The sequence below is a fragment of the Podarcis pityusensis genome, assembly GCF_964106645.2.
Source record: "Podarcis pityusensis genome assembly, chromosome: 2".
NCBI classification, from domain to species: domain Eukaryota; kingdom Metazoa; phylum Chordata; class Lepidosauria; order Squamata; family Lacertidae; genus Podarcis; species Podarcis pityusensis.
Genome location: NC_138029.1, coordinates 17031722 through 17055955, shown reverse-complemented (window position 1 = coordinate 17055955; position 24234 = coordinate 17031722). Strand labels below are relative to the sequence as shown.

General features: G+C 43.7%; 1 protein-coding gene and 1 long non-coding RNA gene across 2 annotated transcripts in view; both read left to right on the top strand.

Annotated features, from left to right (window-relative positions):
* LOC308471240 overlaps nt 1-24234 on the top strand; it is a 213737-nt gene that overhangs the window by 147788 nt on the left and 41715 nt on the right. The window lies entirely within an intron of this gene.
* Nucleotides 1-24234, top strand: part of SCN8A (sodium voltage-gated channel alpha subunit 8) — a 109974-nt gene that overhangs the window by 44025 nt on the left and 41715 nt on the right. The window contains exons 7-16 of the mRNA XM_080994336.1: nt 6273-6494; nt 7536-7599; nt 9810-9951; nt 13231-13437; nt 13682-13969; nt 15433-15792; nt 18099-18234; nt 18731-18969; nt 20109-20282; nt 22080-22436. Of these exons, the coding sequence (XP_080850462.1) occupies nt 6273-6494; nt 7536-7599; nt 9810-9951; nt 13231-13437; nt 13682-13969; nt 15433-15792; nt 18099-18234; nt 18731-18969; nt 20109-20282; nt 22080-22436 (2189 nt within the window). The remainder of the gene's footprint in view (nt 1-6272; nt 6495-7535; nt 7600-9809; nt 9952-13230; nt 13438-13681; nt 13970-15432; nt 15793-18098; nt 18235-18730; nt 18970-20108; nt 20283-22079; nt 22437-24234) is intronic.

Genomic DNA, 24234 nt, shown 5'->3' with positions numbered 1-24234 from the left:
AAGTGCAAACAATTGCAAGTGCAACTCATTTAAACTGTTAGCGTGAAGTTGGAACCCGTTAAAAAAATGAAATAGCCTGCATTCTCTTGGGCATTCTCTGACTTCCGCTAATCCAGAGGTCTGCAAACTTTTTCAGCAGGGGGCCGGTCCATGGTCCCTCAGACCTTGTGGGGGGCTGGACTATATTTTGGGGGGGGGTGAATGAATTCCTATGCCCCACAAATAACCCAGAGGTGCATTTTAAATAAAAGCACATATTCTACTCATGTAAAAACACCAGGCAGGCCCCACAAATAACCCAGAGGTGCATTTTAAATAAAAGCACACATTCTACTCATGTAAAAACACGCTGATTTCCGGACCGTCTTTGAACCGGATTGAGAAGGTGATTAGGCCGGATCCGGCCCCCAGGCCTTAGTTTGCTACCCATGCTAACAAACAAACTTGAAAGGCTCGTTATCACTTTATTCACTTGCCAAGTGATGGCATCATCACTGCTTCTCTGAAAAACATCCCTGGTCTTTCCCTCCCCTGTACAGTTGTGCCTACATCTAGGGAGTAACCCACATGTGCCATAATTTGTGGAATTCAGGCATGAGTGTTTAATAATAATAATAATAATAATAATAATTTTTATTTATACCCCGCCCTCCCCAGCCAAGGCCAGGCTCAAGGCGGCTAACAAGCAATAATAAAAACAAGTTGAATGAATACAAGTTAAAAACAAAATTAAAATACAACATTAAAATATTGAAACGTTAAAATATTAAAATGTAGCCTCATCGCAGGAGGAGAAAGGAAAAGAAAAAAAGAAAGAGGTGGAGGGAATCAAATTGGCTCCAAGCCAAAGGCCAGGCGGAACAACTCTATCTTACAGGCCCTGCGGAAAGAAATCAGATCCTGCAGGGCCCTGGTCTCATGAGGCAGAGCGTTCCACCAGGCTGGAGCCAGTGTTGAAAAGGCCCTGGCTCTGGTTGAGGCTAATCTAACTTCCTTAGGGCCCGGGACCTCTAGGGTGTTGCTATTTATGGACCTTGAGGCTCTCCGTGGGGCATACCAGGAGAGGTGGTCCCGTAGGTAGACCAAGAGTACCTGATTTGGCATCCAGATTGGTCTTCTTATGATATAATGAAAGCCAGTCATATCACACTTCCACACAGTAAACATATGTCTTCCTGCATTGCATTTATCTCTGCTGTGGGAAGCAACCTTTCATGAAGATGATTGCCACAGTGACTAGGATGTCTGCTTGGGATATGATTGTTCCTTTCAGATGGCTGCTTTGCCCCAGATATTTTATGTGATTTTGGACTGTGTCACACGTTACATTGCGCCGCCCCCCCCCCCAAAAAAAAATTTAGGCTCGTGCAACTCATTTATTCATGGGAACTCTGCAGATAACCCACTGAGTGGGCTAAAACCCTAGTAACCCATTCTTTGCAGCAGCGACTTCTGTGGTCCAAAACACATTTTCGTGGATTAATGGAAATGGAAAGGCAGCCCAATGTAACATATGAAGCAGCTCTTTTCCTTTGTTTAAAAATAATGAGCTTAATCCCTCCGCCTCATGTGTTAACATAGTTTTGGGTGGGTAGGTGTACGCAGAAATATGTTAAATGCACTGTAAGTTAATGTCTTGCTGAAATGGGTTAACCGAGGTCTAGAGCATGCAAACAAGCCGGCAAAAGTGGGCCTTTCTGGTTATGTAATCACGATGTTCGCTTGAGGAAATGTTTGGAAACATTTGGGATCGAAGCATATGTGCTTTGCTTAGCCTTGGAATATGAATCCTGTGCATGATGTAACATTTCCAGCCTTTGCTTGGGCCCGGCTCATATAATCCAGCTTGCTTCACGTTGTCTAATGCCTGCTGAATACTTGTAAGATCAACCTTTTCCCATTTCCCAGAAGTGAGCGTTTCAGTCACAATGAATAGTTCTATGATCACTTCACTGGAAAAACGCTTTTAGAAAGGTTATGTTCTCCTCTGTTCCATTGACGGTATTTATATTAGTCATATACTGCTGCTGTAGTCCAAGGTAATTGTCCTCTAGGTTGTAGACTGTATTCAAAGGCAGTCCACATTGATTGACCTCTCCTAAAGGGGCACAGTATAGATTTGGTTCTTTCAAAATGCCAGTGTAGAGTTTTGTGTGTCCTAAAATCCATAGTGATAACGTGCAACATGTTCCCAGAAACCTAGGAATTGATAAGACAATGCTTTCTTTAGCTGCGCCGCACACAAGCCAAAAGGTTGCCATCGGGTGTGTTTATTCAGAACCAGGGTATATCCACTGGAATGATTCTTCTGGCCAGACATTACACTCTGGGATTGTCAAATTCTTGGAGAGCCAGTGTGGTGTAGTGGTTAAGAGCGGTAGTCTCGCAATCTGGGGAACCGGGTTCGCGTCTCCGCTCCTCCACATGCAGCTGCTGGGTGACCTTGGGCTAGTCACACTTCTCTGAAGTCTCTCAGCCCCACTCACCTCACAGAGTGTTTGTAGTGGGGGAGGAAGGGAAAGGAGAATGTTAGCCGCTTTGAGACTCCTTCGAGTAGTGATAAAGCGGGATATCAAATCCAAACTCTTCTTCTTCTTGGTGTGCTTCTAGCCCTTGTGGCAAAGGACTTCTCCACAACATCTTCACAAATTCTTTCCCCCATTCCTCTATGTATGCCTAATGATATTCTCCCCCATACCACCAATGGTAGCAACTGGAGGGGCAGCCGTCTCAATTGGGATGCCTTGCTTATGGAATACTCTCCGCCAAGGAGGCTTGCGTGGCACCAACTTTGATGTATTGGATGCCAGACAAAGATAGGTTTCGAACTGGTTTCGTTTAGTTTAATTGTTGCTTTTCATCCAGCTGCTTACACCTCCTCGTTGTATATCAGCCTACCCCTAACCTGCTGCCCTCCAAGTGCTGGTGCACTCCAAATACCACCAGTCTCAGCTAGCGTGTTCAGAGAGTGAATGGTCTGAGAGGCACCGATATTGTGGCATTGCTGCCGCTAAGGGATTTTGGACCTGATCAATACCTAGGTTGTGGCTTACAAGGAGCTTTTTGCAAGCTGCTCTGAGCTGTCCAAAAAAAGAGCGGCCCATATGCAGATTGCAATAAAATAAAGTATGGTGATCTTTGGGAATGATGGCAGCTGGAGGGCCAAGTTAGATACCTCATGTATATTACAAGTGACAGGAATAGTGCATCGAGCGCTTGACATAAATGTGCATCCATCACAGAACTGGAGTATCAAAACAGCGTGCTTGCAAAATACACTGCAACAAAAGCTATTTATTTGTATACCTTAATCCCACTGGATAGATCAGAAGGTGCTCTTTATTGTCACTTGTGGGAATGCCTTTAGTGAGGAGGGGGTGAGTCATGAACTTAGAACAAAATGAACGAATGAGCACCCCTTCCAAAGCTTTATAAACTGGAGCCCTTTGGGAACGCTTGAAAGCAGCAACGAGGGGGATGTTAATATCAATTACAGCTGCATGAAAGCACCAAGGGGCTGGAGAGGGAAAGAGACTCAGGGCTCTGAGTCAGGAAATGGCTGAAATTTCAGAACTGGGAGTAATAAAATTGTCTGGAAATGCTTGGATCAAGTGGTAGATTGAGGGGAGCAAGAAATTAATAAGTCAGAACATTTAATGGCTCATTAGATGCCACTAATGGGCATAAATTAAAGGAAAGGAGAGTGAGTTAAATGGGCTGGTGTATTAGCTGGGGAGAAAACAGTGCAGCTGGTTACTTTGATTAGAAGGTTGCTGACTGTACCACATCTTAGGGTTACTTTAAAAATCAGTGTTGTACAACCGTTGAGTTAAGATTGGGAGGGTGTTCATTGATGATGTTGACTAGGAGAAATGGATCAATTGAAAACAGATAGAAGCATTTGAAACAAAATAAACCGAGAAGTCTGAGGGAGCTCAAGAAGGCATTTGGACAAAAAAACCTAAAAAATTCCTATGCTAACTTTTGATCCTACTTATGGCTTGATGTAGGAAAGGTACTTTCAGAACATATTTACTGTAGGTATTTGGCCCAGGAATGCAGCTTGGGATTGTGCCAAGTTTATTCCTCCTGCAACATGGTGGCAAGGCCTTTGCACAACACACCCTCTGATTCCTCTTGCTTCTCGCCCATTCATTTTCCTTTATCTTTTGCAGCATCTGAAATAAACTGTTCTGTGTTTGGAAATAAATCAAATCGAGAAATAAACCTGTGTGAAAGGGCAAAGCATGCCTGTGGAACCTTTGGTTCTCCAGATGTTGCTGGTGTTCATTTTGCTGGTTTCCATTTCCCCCCAAAATTCAGCTCCCCCCCCCAGGAGGGGAGGGGGGGAAACTGTTTCCCACCCATGGTTTCAGAATTTCCAGAAATTTTACATCTCTTCCAGGAACCACTGCTGATGGAATCCACCATGCATTAGATTAATTCAGGGAATTTTGTGTAAGCCTGGCCACAACAAAAAAATAATGTGCATTCTTTATCTGACTTCATCCTTCTAGCGTTATTACCAAATCACCCAGAAAGGTTATAGCAGGCGTGTTGTTCCATGTGCTCTTCAGTGCTGTTTCTGATCTAGTTCATCCATTGGTAATTTATGGGGACTCCAAGCATAGGCACATGCTGGTGTTACCAGCACTTGTAAGTTGTCCCATCAGCACAATGATTTTCACTTGAGCAACTGGACTCCCCCTTTTCCCTTCTCTCTGTGCACCCCTTAAATCTGTTCCGAGGGGTTCCCCCAAAGCTCTGGATGCTGTTGGGAAATAATGGAACAAAGCCTCATAATCTGAATTTCTGCGCATTCAAGCCAAGAAGGCTTTATTAACAGGATAAGTTAAGAAACTATTACCACATAGTTTAGGAGAATGGCTGATCCCCCCCCGCCCCCAGTACCTGAGATTGTGGAGTCATGTTATATGTTGTTCTTTGAAACTTCCTCCTCATACTTCCGATGCTTGCTTGCTGCTATGGTATCTTTTGTGATACTTTCATCATTTAACCCCATTGGTATCCCCACACTGAAAACATCAAAGTACCAAGCCTATTTGGGTATATTCATGAACAAGACAAAGCTTGCTTTCATCACAACTTGTGACCCACAATAAAAGACGCTCTACTTTTGAGTTATAATCTAAGCTCTCATAGTAGATGTGCTTTGCTGTATCTTGCAAAGATGTCGCTTGAAGCTTCACATAGAAGAGGCAGAGCACAGAGTGTATTTCAAAGATTTTCCTTGTTCGTTATCATAAACTGATTTTATCTTTATGGAAGATTATGCTTTTCCCCCCTTAATGGTTCAGAGCAATGTTTGCTGGAAATAGAGCAGTGATAATGAATAAGTGAGAACTAGTTTGGTATAGTGGTTAGAATGTTGGACTGGGACCTAAGAGACCAGGGTTCAAATCACTGCTCAGCCATGAAACTCACTGGGTGAATCCAATTTATCCTCCCCACAGCAACATGTGATAGGTTACCCTGAGAGGCAGTGATTATTCCAAAGTCCTCCAGTGAACTTTGGTGGCCAAGTAAGGATTTGAATCAGGAGTCCAGGGTTAGGACTGGGAACAGCTGGTTTTTATTTTTTTTACTAAGATCTACCCTCCCTGTTTTTTAAGACACACAAAAAAGTCAAAATGCCCCACCAGAGAATAGTTTCAAAGTTTCCACAACTGTGAAAAGGATATGGTTTGTGTTGTTTTTAATTTCTGTACAGTGGGGGGGAGAAAGATTTTGAATCGGCTGTTCTTATCGGTATATAATATTAGGGAAATTCTGAAAGAATGGGGACACAGCAATGCAGACTGAGTGTACCCAGCTCGACATTTTCTTAAAATTTATTTTCCCTTTCATGTGAGGGTACCATATGAAATCAGCGAGTTGCACAAACTCTAGCTGCCTTCACTAGATGTTTGTGTTCAGGGACAGTGAATTAACTGTGTGCTATCCCCTTAACGTAACCCAACCTTCAGCCTCACCTTAAGCTAGGAAAAATTTCCCCTCAGGCCAGGGAACTGCACATGTCCCTGTTTAATGAACCACTTACATTCCCGATACCTGTATAGTGAGGAGTATGAATCCGGTAAATAAGGTTCAGAAGGCAATACAGTCAACTTATTGTGGAATGGGTGGGCAGAGGACCATAGCAAAATACTCCTTGACTTCCCTGTTGTCAAGAAAATGTAGTATGTAGCCCATAGGTAGCTACTTTTCCTAAGATTCCACAGGAATTCCAAGACTGCTTTCCCTTTCCTCAGGCCTGAAGACCATCGTGGGAGCCCTGATCCAGTCTGTGAAGAAGCTGTCAGATGTGATGATTTTGACAGTGTTTTGCCTCAGCGTATTTGCTTTAATTGGGCTACAGCTGTTCATGGGGAATCTAAGGAACAAGTGTGTCATCTGGCCCATTGATCTCAATGAGACCTACCTGGAAAATGGCACCAAGGGCTTTGACTGGGAAGAATACACCAACAATGTTTGTAAGTGTGTGCGGCTGTTTTTTTCCTGGCACAATTCTGTCTAAATAATTATGGCTGTGAGATTTGCTGGGTTAACCATCATGACTTAAAATGTTACTAAAGCCAGAAATGGTTCTTCTCTGGAGGAAAGGTGTTTATTTTGACCAGTATTTCTCTTTTGCACTGTATGCTTCCCTCTTTTCCTTTCATAGAAAAGCCCCTGTGCTTTTGCCATGATACTTAAAATCTGGTTCTGTGTAGAGTCCTTTTTTATTATCTGTTCAAAAAACCTGCCCTGCAGACTGCTCCCCAGTGTTTATTATGAATTGGGCCTCATGAGAGCCAGTGTGGTGTAGTGGTTAAGAGCGGTAGTCTCGTAATCTGGTGAACCGGGTTCGCGTCTCCGCTCCTCCACATGCAGCTGCTGGGTGACCTTGGGCCAGTCACACTTCTTTGAAGTCTCTCGGCCCCACTCACCTCACAGAGTGTTTGTTGTGGGGGAGGAAGGGAAAGGAGACTGTTAGCCGCTTTGAGGCTCCTTAAAGGGAGTGAAAGGCGGGATCTCAAATCCAAACTCTTCTTCTTCTTCTTCTTCTTCTTCTTCTTCTTCTCATATTTATAATCTTTTGTTCAGTTTTGCAAAGGGTGTTTGTTTGTTTGTTTGTTTGTTTAAAAAATTAAAGTCTCAATAATGACTTTACAAAGTATTGGTTTTGGGGGGAAATACTTAGGAATTCCATATCCCTGTAAGAGAATAAACCTGCCTCATGTAGCAATTGACATAAGAGGTTGTCATCGCACTAGCATACAGAGTGTCAGAATTATACTCTGCAAAGTGGGAGGATAATTCAATCATATGACAACTGCCCTCCCTACCCAAACACCTGCGCTGTGAAATAGTAAAGTCCCAAATGACCTTGCACTCATGGTACTGTGGTTGTGAAATGCTAATATCCCAGCTTGTGGATCACATTAACTGACTGTGCTCTTGTTTCTTCTTCTTCCTCTTCCTCCTCTTCTTCTCCTTCTTCTATTTTTCTTCCTCCCCCGTACCTTCTGTAGCCAATTTTTACACATTACCTGGGTTTCTTGATCCTTTGTTGTGCGGTAACAGCTCTGACGCAGGGTAAGTTCTCAATTCAGATTATCTCTGTCTCTCTCAATTTGACAAACTACTTTTGAAAGAGAGAAAAAGTCAATAGGTATGGATTACACTCCAAAAGTACTTAAATAAATTCATTTGTAAAGCAATTGGTTTACCTGGTACCTTGTCACCTTAAGTCTTCCTGACTATTTAACTTTTTCTTAATGGAGACGCCTACTGTATCTTACTTAAAGCATACATTAAGCAGACATGCAGATGTGCACAGAGCTTATACATGATACAGGACTTGGACTCTACCTTCTTTTTTCACCCAAGTCCACTTAAGAGTCACACAATGGACTTCAGCGTTGGAACAGGGAACAATACGTGTTAGGCCCGATCCAGATTGTTATAACTGCCCCAACTCAGGCAAAGTGGTATAATCATTCCTACATATATTGATTTTTAGCCTATTAAAATGTGAGGATGTATTACAAGCTTGGGGGAGGGGTGTCTACAGTCCTAATTTTCCACCATGTGAGCACATCAGCATTGATAGGTCAGTGCTGATACCAGGAGTGGCTCAACCTGTAGGGCAGAGCTGCAGCAATAACCAACAGAAAGGAAGCGGGCAAGGCAGAATGCAAGGTCAGGGCTGCACAGATGCACCAGCAGAACCAATCCTGACTGATGTACCCATTCCTGTGCATCTTAAACTGCAATATTCCATATATGAACCACACTGGTTGAATGCCTTGCTATGTGGTTGTTTGCTGGAGAATATGCAGGTTAACACTTGCAGAACAATTATGCAATATTTATGCAGAGGCAAGTGCAATCAAAACTGCTTCTATTGTGAACTCTTGATTTTTGCTGTGGAAGCTGCCAGTTCAATTCAAGTTTGTGTTTTGTTTTAGCATTCCAGAAATTCACATTTGTGTGCTACATTTGTGTACTTGCCTATGAATTGCACAGATGGGACTGTATATGGGTGAATGAATCACTCTTGTAATAAAATTATTCCATGGATGTAAAGAAAGTCATACAGAAAGTCTACTCTTCCATCACACATTTGTTTTACTTAATATGGGATTTCTGACCTGCCCTTCACTGTAAGGTTTCCACTGTAAGGTTTCCAGTGCAAGTTCCGACAACAATATACATTTAATTCAGGTAAAAGAGTTTAAAATTAGTGCTAATATGCCCAGGAACTCACCAAAATGCTGGAGAGGGTGCACCTCCACAGACACATACCTCCACATGTGGTGGGAATGCCCAAAAATCCAACCATTCTGGACAACAGCCATACGAGAAATATGTAAAATAACTAAGCACGTATTAGAAATCACTCCAGAATTGGCCCTACTAAACATCTTCAAAGACAATAATGTCCACTCACATCACAAAGAACTCATAACCCACCTACTCTCAGCAGCCAGAAGCATCATAACCAGACACTGGAGAGATCTATCAGGAGTAAGCAGGGACCAATGGTACCAAATAGTATGGGAAACAGCCTTACTAGAAAAATTAACCAATAAACTGAAACTGACATGGGGACAAATAGAAGAAGATGCCTTCACCCTGGTATGGCTCCCCTTTATCACATACACAGTCCAACAAGACAACGACAAGAATCCACCAACAGTATACGAATCAATATGGCTAACCTGACTCAAAAACACCCACCCACCCCACTCACACATGAAAACTAAGTTCATCACAGCCAATCACAAACAAGAAAACACACCCTAGGCCAACCCCAAATTCTCTCACCACCAAAGGAGCACAAGCGAATAGCAAAGAGAACCTGCAAAAACGACACTGACACAAAACCCCACACATACATTAAGTAAAATTAGAAACATCCCAACCCCCACTCTACCCCCACTCACCACTCTCAACTCCACCTCTTCCCACCCCCTTTTCTTCCTAATGTAACCCTAATGTCTCAACAAATGAAACTGGCTTTCAGAAAATGTAACTTGAAAATAGAGACACTGCACATACTTTTGTAAACCAAGAAATCTTTAATAACATGCCCCCCCCAAAGATGGAAGGTAAAAGAGTTTAAATGAGAAACTTTTACAATTCAAGTAAGGAACCAACACAATACAGTAGTAACACCAGGCTTGCTGAAAGCAGACTGTTGAATTGGGGGCAGCGAAAGCATTCACTGTGAGCCTTCCTCTTTCTGATCTAATAGCTCCTACCATGCCAACTAGCTTAAATTTCTTCCATCTTGTCTGCAGCCAATGCCCCGAGGGCTTTACATGCATGAAAGCAGGGAGGAATCCAAACTATGGCTACACCAGCTTTGATACCTTCAGTTGGGCTTTCCTGGCCTTATTTCGCCTCATGACTCAGGATTTCTGGGAAAACTTGTATCAGTTAGTAAGTATGACATCTCCTATCCTTTACTTATGTGTGAAGAGTCTCCTTCGGCCTGCATCAGGGGCCACCTAGCGGTCTGCAAAAAAAATGAAAGGCGCAGTTGTATGTAATTATGTCTGTGAAAAATGACAGAAGCATTTTCTGGCGTCAAATGAATTAGCATCAAAACAGCAGCTGTGATTCGGCTGAGTACAAAGCATTCCTTGCACTGGCTCAGCTTGAATGTGACACTAAGCCAAACTATGGCTTAACTCAAATACCCAGTCGTATGGCCTCCCAGAGAGGAGACTGCAGCAGCTCTGCTTCTCCAGTCCCACTGCTGGGAGCTAAATTATGGTTTGCATGTCATCCGAATCTGCGTTTGTGGTTTGTCACCGTCGTACAAACCACAAGCCGTAAGCCAAGAACAAACCTTGGTTACAGCTTGTGGGGTGTCTGGAGCAAGGCAAACCACGAGCCTAGGTTCAAATGACACACTGAGCCAAACCATGGTTTAGCTCACAGCAACAGGGCAGCAGCAGAATGGAAGGACCATCAAAGTGGCCGTGTTCCCTTCTCCAGGAGACTGCAAGTTTGTGTGTGCCATGACTAAACAAAGAATACCAACACACATAGGGAATGCAGAACCATCTACACCAGCCCAGCCCAATTGTCAGGGTGCTGTCAGTGGCTCCCGGCTAGTTGCCCAGGAAAGTGTAAAGACAAGGAAAAATTATTACCGTCCTTTTTTATGTCAATCTTTACAGAGAGAGGCTATAGAACCCAGCTAACTCTTGGATAATGGCGTTGTCTCAAGTGAATCTCTACCCCCCCCCCCAATCTCTCCCACTTCCTCATTCATTAGTTCTACGGGTGCTTTGTCTTTGAGGTCTTTGCTCTCCTTTTTTAAGGCTCACCGGGTTCTGGGAGATGGAGGGTCTGGGATGCTTTCTAATGACAACGTGTCAGTCAGGTGTTGTTCTGGTTCTGCCTCCTCCTCTCCCATTATTTCCCAACTTTTTTCCTCATCTGCCTCTGAGCTGTGACCTCCCTCAAACCCCTTGTTGTAAATCTATACTGTCTTCATCTTCCTCCTCCCTGGAAGGGTCAGGTTGGGGAGGCGGTCTCCGCCATTCCTCCTCTGCCCAGTTCCTGACACCAATGTGCTATAGCAGGGGTGTCCAACCAGTAGATCTCCAGCTGATCCTGGTAGATCACGGGATCCTTATCGTGTACAAAAAGTTATGGGGGTGGGAAGCTTAAAAACTCTATGCAATCCTCCCCAAAAATGCTCAACAACTCTGGGCAATCCACCTACCCCATGCACACTCCTCCTCCCTCCAATGACAATGAGTAGATCACCACCAGTTTTTTTATACTGGGAGTAGATCACAGTCTCTTGGGAGCTGGATCTGCCTGCGCTACAGCTTTGTAGATTCCCTTTGTCCTGTGCTGATGGATAGAAAACATATGCATGGTGTTGCTCACAAAAGTGCAAATGAGTGGAAGGGAAGGGACCATAGGTATGGCAGCAGGGTTTTCAGGGAAGGGATAGAATATTATATGCAGTGTTGAAATATCCGGTCTTAGACATTTTTGCACCTAAAGCGAAAATAGTTGAACTGATACCTTCCTGTTGTAGATTGGAACATGTGGGTTATTTAAAAAAAAAAAAAAAAAAAGATACACAGAGATGGAGAAAGGAGGCAGGAAACTGATACTCCCTCTGTACACAAGGACTGCTTTGTGTTGCTTTGTTGTAAGTTTGGAATCATAAACCACCCACCCCATATTTTGCAGGGCTCTTTTGGGGGGGGGTAATTTTTACATTTTCAGAGAGTGGTGGGGCAGGGGGGAAGGCTTACCATTTTGAGAAGATGCGGCAGAGGTTATTTCCCTTTAACTGGCCAAATGGAACAGCTGTCTTCCCCCCTTCCTTCAGGCCCATGGGAATAATGTTACATTGTAAGGTAAAGTGTCAGCGTGGTGTAGTGGTTAGAGCATTGGACTAGGAGTTGGAACACTAGGGTTCAAATCCCTGCTCAGTCATGAAACTCATTGGGTGAGCTTGGGCTAGTCTCAGTTTCTGAACCTAACTAACCTTGCGGGATTGTTGTGAAAATAAAATGGGCAGGAAGAGGAACATGTATTCCACCTTGAGGAATGGTGGGATATAAAGGCAATAAACAAACCAACAAATAGGTAGGAAATTATTACCATTGTGTCAGAGGACAATTAGTACCAGCCATTATGGCTCTTCTCTTAATGGGGAGTTTCTTGCCACCAATTATGAATAGATTTTACCCTCCCACAAAAGTACTTTGTTCTTTTCCTACCCTTTCTGCCTCACACTACCCCACCAAAGGGCCAAAAATAATAATTAGGGCAGATATTTCAGCCCAGCAATACGTGAACTTCCATGTTCCTATACATACTGCAGCAGCATCATAAACGCTGCCATTCTGGTTACCCCAATATTTCTAAAGAATCAAAAGAGAGAGAGAATTCCTATTAGGAAAGGCAAAAAGTGATTGCAGTCTTTTCAGCTTAGGAAAGCAATGACAGGAGAGATGTTACGGTTAACATATACAGAATCAAAGAGCATTCAGAAAAAAACAAACACCTTTTCACATAATAGTGCTATAGCTGGCCAGCCATGACACTGCATCGGTCATGAGCAGTGGTGTCATACCTTCCCGTGCACATAAGAGGACAAGGGTGGTGCTGTGGTCTAAACCACTGAGCCTCTTGGGCTTGCCGATCGGAAGGTCGGTGGTTCGAATCCCCGTGACAGAGTGAGCTCCCGTTGCTCTGTCCCAGCTTCTGCTAACCTAGCAGTTTGAAATCACACCAATGCAAGTGGATAAATAGGTATCGCTGTGGCAGGAAGGTAAACTTGCATTTCCGTGTGCTCTGGTTTCCGTCACGGTGTCCTGTCGTGCCAGAAGCGGTATAGTCATGCTGGCCACATGACCCAGAAAGCTGTCTGTGGACAAACACCAGCTCCCTCTGCCTGAAAGCGAGATGAGCTCTGCAACCCCATTGTCACCTTTGAATGGACTTAACCATCCAGGGGTCCTTTACCTTTACCTAGGAGGAAGAGGGTACTTTAATTCAAATCACCTTTTGCTTGGTAAAAGGTTCTCTCAACACCCCCTGGGTTTCTGCTTGCCTTATGGGGTTCCCAGCACTGGGTTCCCAGCACCTCAAGTGGCCTTCTAACAACTAACATGCCACAAACCAATCTTGGGTTCAGCGACCAAAATAGGAAACCTCACAATGACCTCTTTTTCTTCGCAGACTTTGCGAGCAGCGGGAAAAACCTACATGATCTTTTTCGTCCTGGTTATTTTCGTTGGGTCGTTCTACCTGGTAAACTTGATTTTGGCTGTGGTGGCCATGGCCTATGAAGAACAAAACCAGGCGACACTGGAAGAGGCGGAGCAGAAGGAGGCAGAATTCAAGGCCATGTTGGAACAGCTGAAAAAGCAACAGGAGGAAGCTCAGGTTATTCCCTAACGTGCCCCACCATATTGTGCTTTCTCATTTTATAGAGAGCACAGGCTAATGTAATCCTAATAATAAACACATAATCCAATCTGTGTTCCATTGGAAATTGGAGAGTTTGCTGTTCTCTCCATGGCTAGAGTCTAATTAATCACATTGTTTAGAGGCTGGAAGGAATTCATGCAAGGTGCTACAATTTGGTTATCTTGGTTCTTCCTACTCCTCCCCCCGCCCCCCACTGCAGGCTGCGGCCATGGCCACTTCAGCAGGGACAGTCTCAGAAGATGCTGTGGAAGAGGATGGCGGAGGAAGGATGTCCCAGAGCTCTTCCGAGATCTCCAAGCTCAGCTCTAAGAGTGCCAAGGAGAGGCGGAACAGGAGGAAGAAGCGGAAGCAGAAGGAGCTGTCGGAAGGAGAAGAGAAGGGAGATGTTGAGAAGGTGTTTAAGTCAGAGTCGGAAGATGGCATGAGGAGGAAGGTCTTCCGCTTGCCAGACAACAGGTTGGGGCGGAAACTTTCCATCATGAACCAGGTACAGTTTGCAGGCCCTGCAAGTGAAAACTTTGTGTTGGGTGGAATGTCTCAGAGGAATGGCTGGACTGGAGTCTTTCCTCACCTTCCCTGATAGTACTATTTTCCTTCTTTCAGTCTTTCTCGTGCTATATTGCAGCCATGTATATACATCAGTGTTTGGCACGATATGTCCTAGCTGCCTCTGCTCCATAAAGCTGCCCACCAGCCTTCATACCCACTCCTCACTAAGGGGTGAAGTTGGAATGATGTAATTCAAAATGCCAGGAAGACAGGTTTTTCTATAAAGTGGAATGGAAGTAATGCCATATTCCACTTCATTTGTACTGCCTCTCCTTAAACCGAGCACCAGTCTCTCCAAAATAAAGAAATCACTGGGTTATATGCAACTTTAGTCATACTCAGAGTAGACACACTGAAATTAAGACATGGCTAATGCTGTTTGCATCCGTCTTTCTTGGGAGACAATGGAGGAGTGCACCTTTAGGCATAAGGTCAAACATTGCTCTGCTAATTCTAAATGGGTTTACTCTGAGCAAAACTTAGTTGGCTATTGCCTATTACCTTCCATTGACAAACTTTGATTGCAAACTATCAAATGCATTCCAGATCAATTTTGGTACAATCAGTTGCCTGACTGACCACGTCATTGCATCTCTTGGTGGACATTCTCTTTGTTTTCATGCCGTTGCTAAAAAGCAAAGGTGTTCAGTTACTTTGTCTTGAGAAAGTAGTAAGTGCTCTAGAGAAGTCCCTATTGCTCTTTAAACAATCCATGAATACCCCAAAGGGGACATGTTCAGAGCAGTTAGTTCCCATGGTGAGGCTGAAAACTTGTTGAAAAGAGTTGGTTTAATGGAGGAGAGACATGTATTGGTCAAATCAAAACTGTAGACATTTTCTACCAAAGACTTTTATCTATCTAAATATGTAGAGATACATACAGTGGTACCTTGGTTTACAACCGTTTGGGATTACAACCATTTTGAATTACAACCACATCAAACCTGGAAGTGTGTGTCCCTTTTTTTGGATTACAACCCTTTTTTTTTTTTTTACAACCTTTTTCTTTCTTTTCTTTGAGGCCCCATTGGCGAAAGCACGCCTTGGGTTACAACTTGTTTTGGTTTACAACTGGACCTCCGGAACAGATTATGGTTGTAAACCAAGGTACCACTGTAAATGGCAGTTTGGGTTTCTCTGGGCGATCCAAGGGGTAAATGAGGACCACGAAGCAGTGGAGGGTGACATGTGCTATTAAATCCATATATTAATTGAAACTAATCAGCTGATTCCTTTGCTACCAACCTCTAGCGTTTTCACGATGGAGAATTCACCGCCACCACCCTTTTTTTCTTCTTCATCCGATTGCGCGGTAAATTCTATGTTTTTGCCTGTTGCTGGTGCTTTATAGCTTCCTGTCCGCATTCCTCTTCCATCTTCCTTCTTCCTCTCTCCTTCCAGTCGCTGCTCAGCATCCCAGGATCTCCCTATCTCTCCCGGCACAACAGCAAAAGCAGCATCTTCAGCTTCAAGAGAGGTTTCCGCGACCCGGGTTCAGAAAACGAATTTGCCGATGACGAGCACAGCACAGTGGAAGAGAGCGAGGGCCGGAGGGATTCCCTCTTCATCCCGATCCGGGGCCACGAGAGGAAAAGCAGCTACAGCGGTTACAGCGGCTACAGCCAGGGGAGCAGATCGTCCCGCATCTTTCCCAGCATCCGCCGGAACATGAAGCGGAACAGCACCGTGGACTGCAACGGCGTGGTCTCCCTGATTGGTGGCCCAACCTCCAACATACCCAGCGGACGGCTTCTGCCTGAGGTGAAAATAGATAAGGCAGCTACTGATGACAGCGTAAGGAAGTCAATGAGTAGATAGTCTAGGCATGGAGGCCCACCCTTCTCTCTGCTTTCCTGTATGCCGCCAAAATGGATCCTTTGACGGAATGAAACTTGGTTTGTCTAGCCAACAGATGTTATAGTCTGAACCCTTATCCCAGGCTCCTCTGCTTCTTAATCTTCTTCACTTTCCCTTCTTTCCCAGATTAACCTACTCACATATTTCCTTCTCTTTTCTCTTCTGGCTTCTAAGAAAAAATGGCTTGGAAAAAAATTATGTATCTTTTTGAGGAATGAGAAGTGATCGAGTACACTGTTTGTTAAATCAAATCCCTCAGAAGTTTCAAAATGTGCAGGAACATCTGGGCGTGAATGGGCTAGGCCAGAAATTTCTTAATCCCGCTCATGCAATTAGGATTAATTTTGTATAAATCTTGCTCAACGTATTAATATCCTATCTGTTTACTTGCTTTTTATTTTGGACATCTCAGTCCGTATTTTAGAAACGAGATGAATAAGGCAAGTTCTAGTGTAAAAAGAAGTTACAAAAAAACCACACACACAACCCAAATCGTTTAGGGATTTCTAGGGTAGTGAGAAACAAGACTTTCTCCGCGCAGAGTCAGAAGCAGTAAACCTGTGACTGAGCTGCACCATTTCAGAGACTTCAGATCACTGAATACCCCTTAACTACCAAAAAACAAACCATAGATGTCGAAGAGACTGTAGTTTTCTCCATGGGGGATAGTTGTTTGTGTGGAGTGACAGGCTTTGAGGTGAATTTCCCCATATATGAATAGCTGGAACAGGAGCTGGGGCGAGGCTTGGTTTTTCCTACAGGACCAATCAAAATCCTCCTGCACCCCCATCTTGCACCCTCTCCATTTTTAATCTGAACTGATACAGCCCAGGTTCAGGTTTACTGGATCAGTTAGGTTAGAACTATGCCAGAGAATAAAGGCAAACGAAAGGTACAGGGTCACCTGTAAGCCAAAACCATTGCCACCAATCCTAAACACACTTGCTCCCATTATGGCCAAAGGAAGTTGCTCCAGAGTGAGTGTTATTTATGAATAGCATCACCGTCTTTGGCCAAAGTGCACATGGGAAGCCTTATTCCTGTGTCCTTAAATTCCAAGCTTTTTTTTCCTTAAAAAAACAAAACCCCTCTTTGTCTAGGTTCTTGCAAACTAAATGAAACTACTCCTTCCCAGTCCTTTTTTTCCCTCCTTAAGAATGTTTGAAACCCTTCCTAGTTACTTTCAGCTTCAGTTACTACCACTTTCTCTAGTTAGCATGCTAGTCTACTGTGCTCTTTCCAGACTTGGTCCTCTAACAGCATGGAAATGTTACAGACTGTTAACTTTAGCATGACGCATGCATGAAAGGCAACCTAAGATACATATCTGTATTGCGTGATGCCTGTCATCCGATAGTTCTTTGGGACAGTGGCTATAATCTGTTGTTAAACAAGAGAAACACCTAATCTTCATCATCACATCTGAGAGACCACATGAGCCATGCAGGCTTTTCATGGAGCAAATATTTTATTTCAAACCTCTATATGCTCAGACCCAAAGCAGCAAATGCTGAGTTTTGCTTGATTGAAGCAAACAGCATTTGTCGTTCCCTAGGTCTGTCCCTGCTCCCATTTACAAAGAAGCATAGAAGGGAGTAGATTCTCAGTTATTTATGTTTACCAGTCACGATTAAATGGCCAATGGGAAAGTCAGCTTTAGACAAACCATATTAAAGGATTATCTAGTGCTGTTTTGGGACAATCAAGGTAGGCACAGAAGACATGTTCTTCCAACTTTTTTATTTAATGTGATTTCCAGGGACTCCAAATTTGGCTGGAATAGCAGCAGAACTTGAAGAATTCAGACAGTAGATGAACATATCCAATAAAGAGCTCATAAAATATTATACAGGGTGTCTCTATCCTGTGCATTAATGTGAAATCAGCTTTCTGCAGCCTTTCATCTAAGTTCCTTTTACACCAGAATTCCACGCACTGCAATAGTTTTTGAAATGCGCTTCAGAATATCCCTGACTTTAAAAAGTTAGGTGTTAAGTAGAATAGAACTCATTTTTTATAACAGCAAAACCTTTCTTCACCTTAAGGAGGGGAGGCCAGTGAGGTTATTATTATCTGGCAAAACCACCATCTTCCACATATATAAAGATTTGACTCAAAACAAATTCTGCCTTTGCAGCTGAGAGCCCATCACATTTCCCCGCGCAAACATGAAAGAGGCCGTACTAACGGGATGTTAATGGATTTTTCAGGGAACCACTGAGGTGGAGATTAAAAAGAAAGCTACTGGGTCACTCTTGGTATCAATGGACCAGCTGAATGCATCCTATGGAAGGAAGGACCGAACCAACAGTATAATGACAGTAATCACAAATACCCTTGTAGAAGGTATGTGTGTTAGAAAGCTATGGTCCTGTGCCCACTAGCTCAAGGGCTTACCCACTTCAGAAGTTAGTATTCGTCTTTCCTTTTCCCATGCTTTAATTTTAAAAACCATCTTACATTTTTGTTGTTGTTGTTCTTAAGATTGCATAGACCCTACTTTTCAGACTCTGCATGCTGCCCTGAGCTCCTTGAAGGAAGGTCAGGATTAAAATGTAACATATACTTGATTTAAGATACAGAATTTTTTCTTTATTCCACTCCACCCCCAAATATTAATTTTATGGATTCTTAGATTAATTATTCACGCATAGCTTGTTTTCCTGTCTCACTGCAGATGTCCTGATTCCTTTTGTTTGTGAAATGTGACCACCTCTTAAACCTAAAACATAACAGCCTGCAAGGCCCAACAAATTGAGAATGACTTAAACCTTGCATAAAATTTCATTGGGCGTGTCTACATTAATCGGTTAAAGTTGCCCACCTTCTTGTTTTGTTGTAGAACTAGAAGAATCCCAAAGAAAATGCCCTCCCTGCTGGTACAAATTTGCCAACATCTTCCTTATTTGGGAGTGCCACCCATACTGGATGAAGCTGAAAGAAATTGTCAACTTGATTGTCTTCGACCCCTTTGTGGATTTAGCCATTACGATCTGTATTGTTTTGAATACTCTGTTCATGGCAATGGAGCACCATCCCATGACCCCACAGTTTGAGCATGTCTTGGCCGTAGGGAACCTGGTAAGCGTGAAAACGTTCCCAATGCCTATGGGAACTCAGCCTTATGTATGGGAAACAGCCTTATTAGAAAAACTAGCCAATAAACTGAAATGGACACGGGGACAAATAGAAGAAGACATCTTCACCCCGGTATGGTTCCCTTTTATCACATACACAGCCCAACAAGACCACAAGAAGAATCCGCCAACTGCCTACGAATCAATTTGGCTAACCTGATTCAAAAATACACACCCTCGCACACAAAAACAAATCTCACTACAGCCAACCAAAGACAACCAACCACACCCTAGGCCACCCTCAGCCTCACTCACCACCAAGGAAATATAATGAGCGAATAGTAAGAGAACCCACACAAGCGACGCTGACACAAAACCCTACACATGCACTAAGTAGAAGAATAGAAGCATTGCCCCCGATCCAACCCCACTCACCATTTCCCCCCCTCTTTTCTTCCTAACCTAACACTGTATGTAACACTAATGTCTCACAAGAAATCAAACTGATCTGTAGAAAACACAACTTGAAAAAAAGAGACAATTCACCTTGGCTAACTGATTACTCTAGTCAAACAGTGACTTGAATTATTGCCAGCTACTTTTGAATATCAGGATAGACTTAGAAAGGCCTACTTATAAATATTTAAATAAATAAAATAAGGCAACCATTGCTGCCCACAAGTATCTAGAGTTTTGGGGCTCTAGCTGGTGCCACTGCCAGTTTTGGAATTGAGATACCGTATTTTTCGCTCCATAAGACGCACCTTTTCCCTCCTAAAAAGTAAGGGGAAATGTGTGTTCATCTTATGGAGCGAATGCAGGCTGCGCAGCTATCGCTGAAGCCAGAACAGCAAGAGGGATTCAGAATATTTTTTTCCTTGTTTTCCTCCTCCAAAAACTAGGTGCGTCTTATGGTCCGGTGCGTCTTATAGAGTGAAAAATACGGTAATTCAGTGAAATACTAAGAAAAAAGTAGCAGTGGGGCAAAAATTCTGATTATACGAAAAAAAGGGGGGAAAGACTGTCTCTTCATCCAAATTGCTGATATGCTGTGGCCTGTTCATTCATTAATTCAATTGAAGGCAAAAAGTATTAAGTTCAGTGAGAGCTTTGAACATTCTGATCCCTTTTCCCCTTTTTTAGGTTTTCACTGGAATTTTCACAGCTGAGATGTTCCTCAAGCTCATAGCAATGGACCCCTACTATTATTTCCAAGAAGGGTGGAACATTTTTGATGGATTTATTGTCTCTCTCAGTTTGCTGGAGCTGATGCTGGCAGATGTGGAAGGGCTTTCGGTGTTGCGATCTTTCCGATTGGTACTATTTGCTTATTTTACTCCACTTTTCACAGTTTCCTGTCTTTCCTCTCCTTTCACCCGATACAACTTTTTAAATAAGGTTATATATCAGAACCCACAGTAAAGGTCCACGGGAGGACTAATTGCCAAATCCTTACTGGCCAGTATTGCAAATAAAGACTTGTTCCGTGTCCAAGAGTTGGTTTATATCCCCTTTCAATTGCCGTTTATTCTGCCTAAAATTGCCTCTAAATAGCTAGAATCTGAAGGCTACTTGCTGCAAGCAATGACTGCAGAGCTTACATGCAGACCTTAGCAACAAGTCCATTTCAGGAAGCAGTTAATATCCCAAATGCACTCTCAGCATATGGTTTTCTTTAAAAATGGCAGTGGGGATTAGCAGTAGGATTCTGTTGGGTTGGAGCGTGGAAGTGATTGTGGCAGGTGAATTGCCCAATGCAGAGCACAGTCAGGCTTGCACCTCTTATGTGGTCACTTCCAAGAACATGGAGGGTTCCTGCCACCGTTTCTGCCTTAGTCAAGAGGACATGAAGGGACTGTCCGTTTGAAAAGCGGGTATTGGGTAGTAGAGTAGTAGAGGTTGTGCTCTGCATGCAAAAGATCTCCAGTTCAATGTCCCTGGCTTCTCCCGGCAGGGCTGGGATACATCCCTGCCCCTCTAAATCTTTGGAAAGCTGCTGCCAGTCTCTATAGACAATATTGTACAAGGTGGACCAATGGCCTGATGCTCTTAAGTCAGCTAGTGGCAATCTGCAGATCCTGACTTTCCAGCTAAAATCCATAGATTGACAGTTCTGCCTCTAGAAATCTCCCATTCAGTGTTTAGTTCATGATCAGTATTTCTTTTATTATATATACAGTGGCCCCTTCGGGTAATGTAACCTTCGGGTTGTGAACGTGGCAAACTCTTAAGTGGGTTTGCCGTTCTCGGGTGTGCAGAAACGCTCTGCGCGCTTCGTGCATGCGCAGAAGTGCTCTGCAGTGGCGCAAGCGTGCGTAGAAGCGGTCCTCCCATTACGAAATTTTTGGGATATGGCTGGGCCTCTGGAACGGATCCCGTTCATAACCGGAGGTACCACTGTACAGTACCAAATTTTTATTAAATTTCGGAAATTTTAACAAATTAACTTCAACTTTTAATACATATTTCCCTTGACGGTTTGACTTCCCACCCTTACCTTCATGATGTTTTTATTCCCTCCCCTTTTTTCTGCTGCATTATGTAGCATACGTATCTCTCGTACTTATTTCCTCTACTACAACTGTTGTCGTCTCCCTTCCGCTCTTTAAATTTCGAATCCTGATCACGACTTGATTTGGCTATAATATTTCCTCAGATAATCCCAAAGGGGTTTCCACTCCTCAATAAAAAGTTTGTCGCTTTGATCTCTTAATCTTTGCTGTCCATTTTGCCATTTCTGCATATAGCCCATTAGTTTCTTCATGATTTGAACTTCTCCTTCTTTCCATTTCTTCGCATAGAGGATTCTGGCTGCTGCTGTTGCGTACATAAATAGTTTAATCATCCTCTTTGGGATGTCCATCCCTATTATCCCTAGATGTAAACTTCAGGTTTTTGAGGAATAACCACTTTTAACATCTTCTTCAGTTCATTATGCATCATTTCCCAAAATCCCTGAGCTTTTTCACAGGTCCACCACATATGAAAAATGCCCCTTCAGTATGTTGTGATCAATATCTCTTTTTAAATCTGGGTCCCCATTGGCAGGACTGTTGCTTTATTAATCATAAATCTGTTTTATCTATATTTCTCTTTCTTTTTTACGTCTTCAAGTTGAGGGTCTTCAAGCTGGCAAAATCCTGGCCAACCCTGAACATGTTGATTAAAATCATTGGCAACTCGGTGGGTGCCTTAGGAAACCTGACCTTGGTGCTAGCCATCATTGTCTTCATCTTTGCCGTGGTGGGAATGCAGCTTTTCGGCAAGAGCTACAAGGAATGTGTCTGCAAGATCAACCCCGAGTGTGAGCTTCCACGATGGCACATGCACGACTTCTTCCACTCTTTCCTTATCGTCTTCCGTGTGCTGTGTGGGGAGTGGATTGAAACCATGTGGGACTGTATGGAAGTGGCAGGACAGGCCATGTGCCTTATTGTCTTCATGATGGTGATGGTCATTGGAAATCTGGTGGTCAGTAAATATCTATCTGTGGTTGCTTTTGAGTGGGAAGTGGATGGCTGTCTTGTAATGGGCTGGGACAAGAACTCACTGTTTCTATTCCGTGGCAGGTTCTGCAGCTAATATTCCCTATTTGCTTAGATGTTTTAAATACCAATGCTAAGGGTTACCGCACATTCAGGAAACTTTCAGGATTAAGACTAATGACTGCAGCACAAATGCATTGTTATTATTATTGTTATTGTTATTATTATTATTATTATTATTATTATTATTATTATTAACTGCTCTATACCCAGAGGTCTTGAGGGACACGGGTGGCGCTGTGGGTTAAACCACAGAGCCTAGGACTTGCCGATTGGAAGGTCGGCGGTTCGAATCCCCACAACAGAGTGAGCTCCTGTTGCTCAGTCCCTGCTCCTGCCAACCTAACAGTTCGAAAGCACGTCAAAGTGCAAGTAGATAAATAGGTACCGCTCCGGCGGGAAGGTAAACAGCATTTCCATGCGCTGCTCTGGTTCGCCAGAAGCGGCTTAGTCATGCAGGCCACATGACCCGGAAGCTGTACGCCGGCTCCGTCGGCCAATAAAGCGAGATGAGCGCCACAACCCCAGAGTCGGCCACGACTGGACCTAATGGTCAGGGGTCCCTTTACCTTTACCCAGAGGTCTCAGGGCGGTTCACAGAAAAAAATCACAACATATATAATCAGAATAAAAACAACAACCCAATAACACCCCCCTCCCAGAAAAGAGCCACATTCTAAAAGGGTATAGGATCAACTCAAAGGCCTGGTTTAAAAGGAACGTTTTTGCCTGGCGCCTAAAGGTGTGTAATGAAGGCGCCAGGGGAACTTCCTGGGGAGAGCATTCCACAGACGGGAAGCTACTGCAGAGAAGGCCCATTCTCATGTTGCCACCCTCCGCACCTCTCGTGGAGGAGGCACATGAAGGAGGGCCTCAGAAGGTGATCTCAGGGTCAGGTAGGTTCATATGGAAAGAGGCGGTTTTTGAGGTATTGCGATCCTAAGCAATATCATGATCTAGAACAGAGGTAGTCTGATCATGATCTCCAGAGGTGGACTGCAACACCCATCCTCTCTGGCCATTAGTCACATTGACCAGGGCTATTGGGTGCCATGGTCCACAGCTTCTACAGTGCACGATATTGGCTACCCCGATCTAGAAGATAATGTAAGAACAGACACACCCCCATTGGATCAGATCAAAGAACCATTTTATCCAGCCTCCTATTCCCACATGCCAGATTCCTGTGGGGAGCCCACAAGCATAGCCCTCTGTAACCCACCCCACAACTGTCTCTGAACCCATGGCATTGTGCTGGTATTAGCAGCTGACTCTGAACTGCCATAGCAACATCACCACTTGTCCCCATTCCTGGCTTTAAAATAAGTGGAAGCAGAATTGATGGGGTAGAATAAGATGTGTCAAACCCTTCCGGTGCCCTTTTGGTGGGGCACTTTCTGCCATGGCAATAGGCAGCAGCAGCTGTTACAATGGGGCTGCCGCTGGCACCATAGCAGAATAGACTGCCATCATTTATGCTATGCAGGCTGACAATATTAATTATGAGTTGTTAGGTTCTTACAAATAAACACCAGGCAGCTGCAAACCACTGTTTTAACTTCCCACAATGCCCTCAAAGCAGCATAATTCCAGGGCATTCTGGGAAATAAAAAAGAGGGTTCATGGAAGGTGTCAGCGGTAGACCCAGCTGGGATGTTGGAGCCCCAGGAATCCGCCTGAGGATACCATGTTCTGACACCAGCCCTGGATCCACCACTTACAGG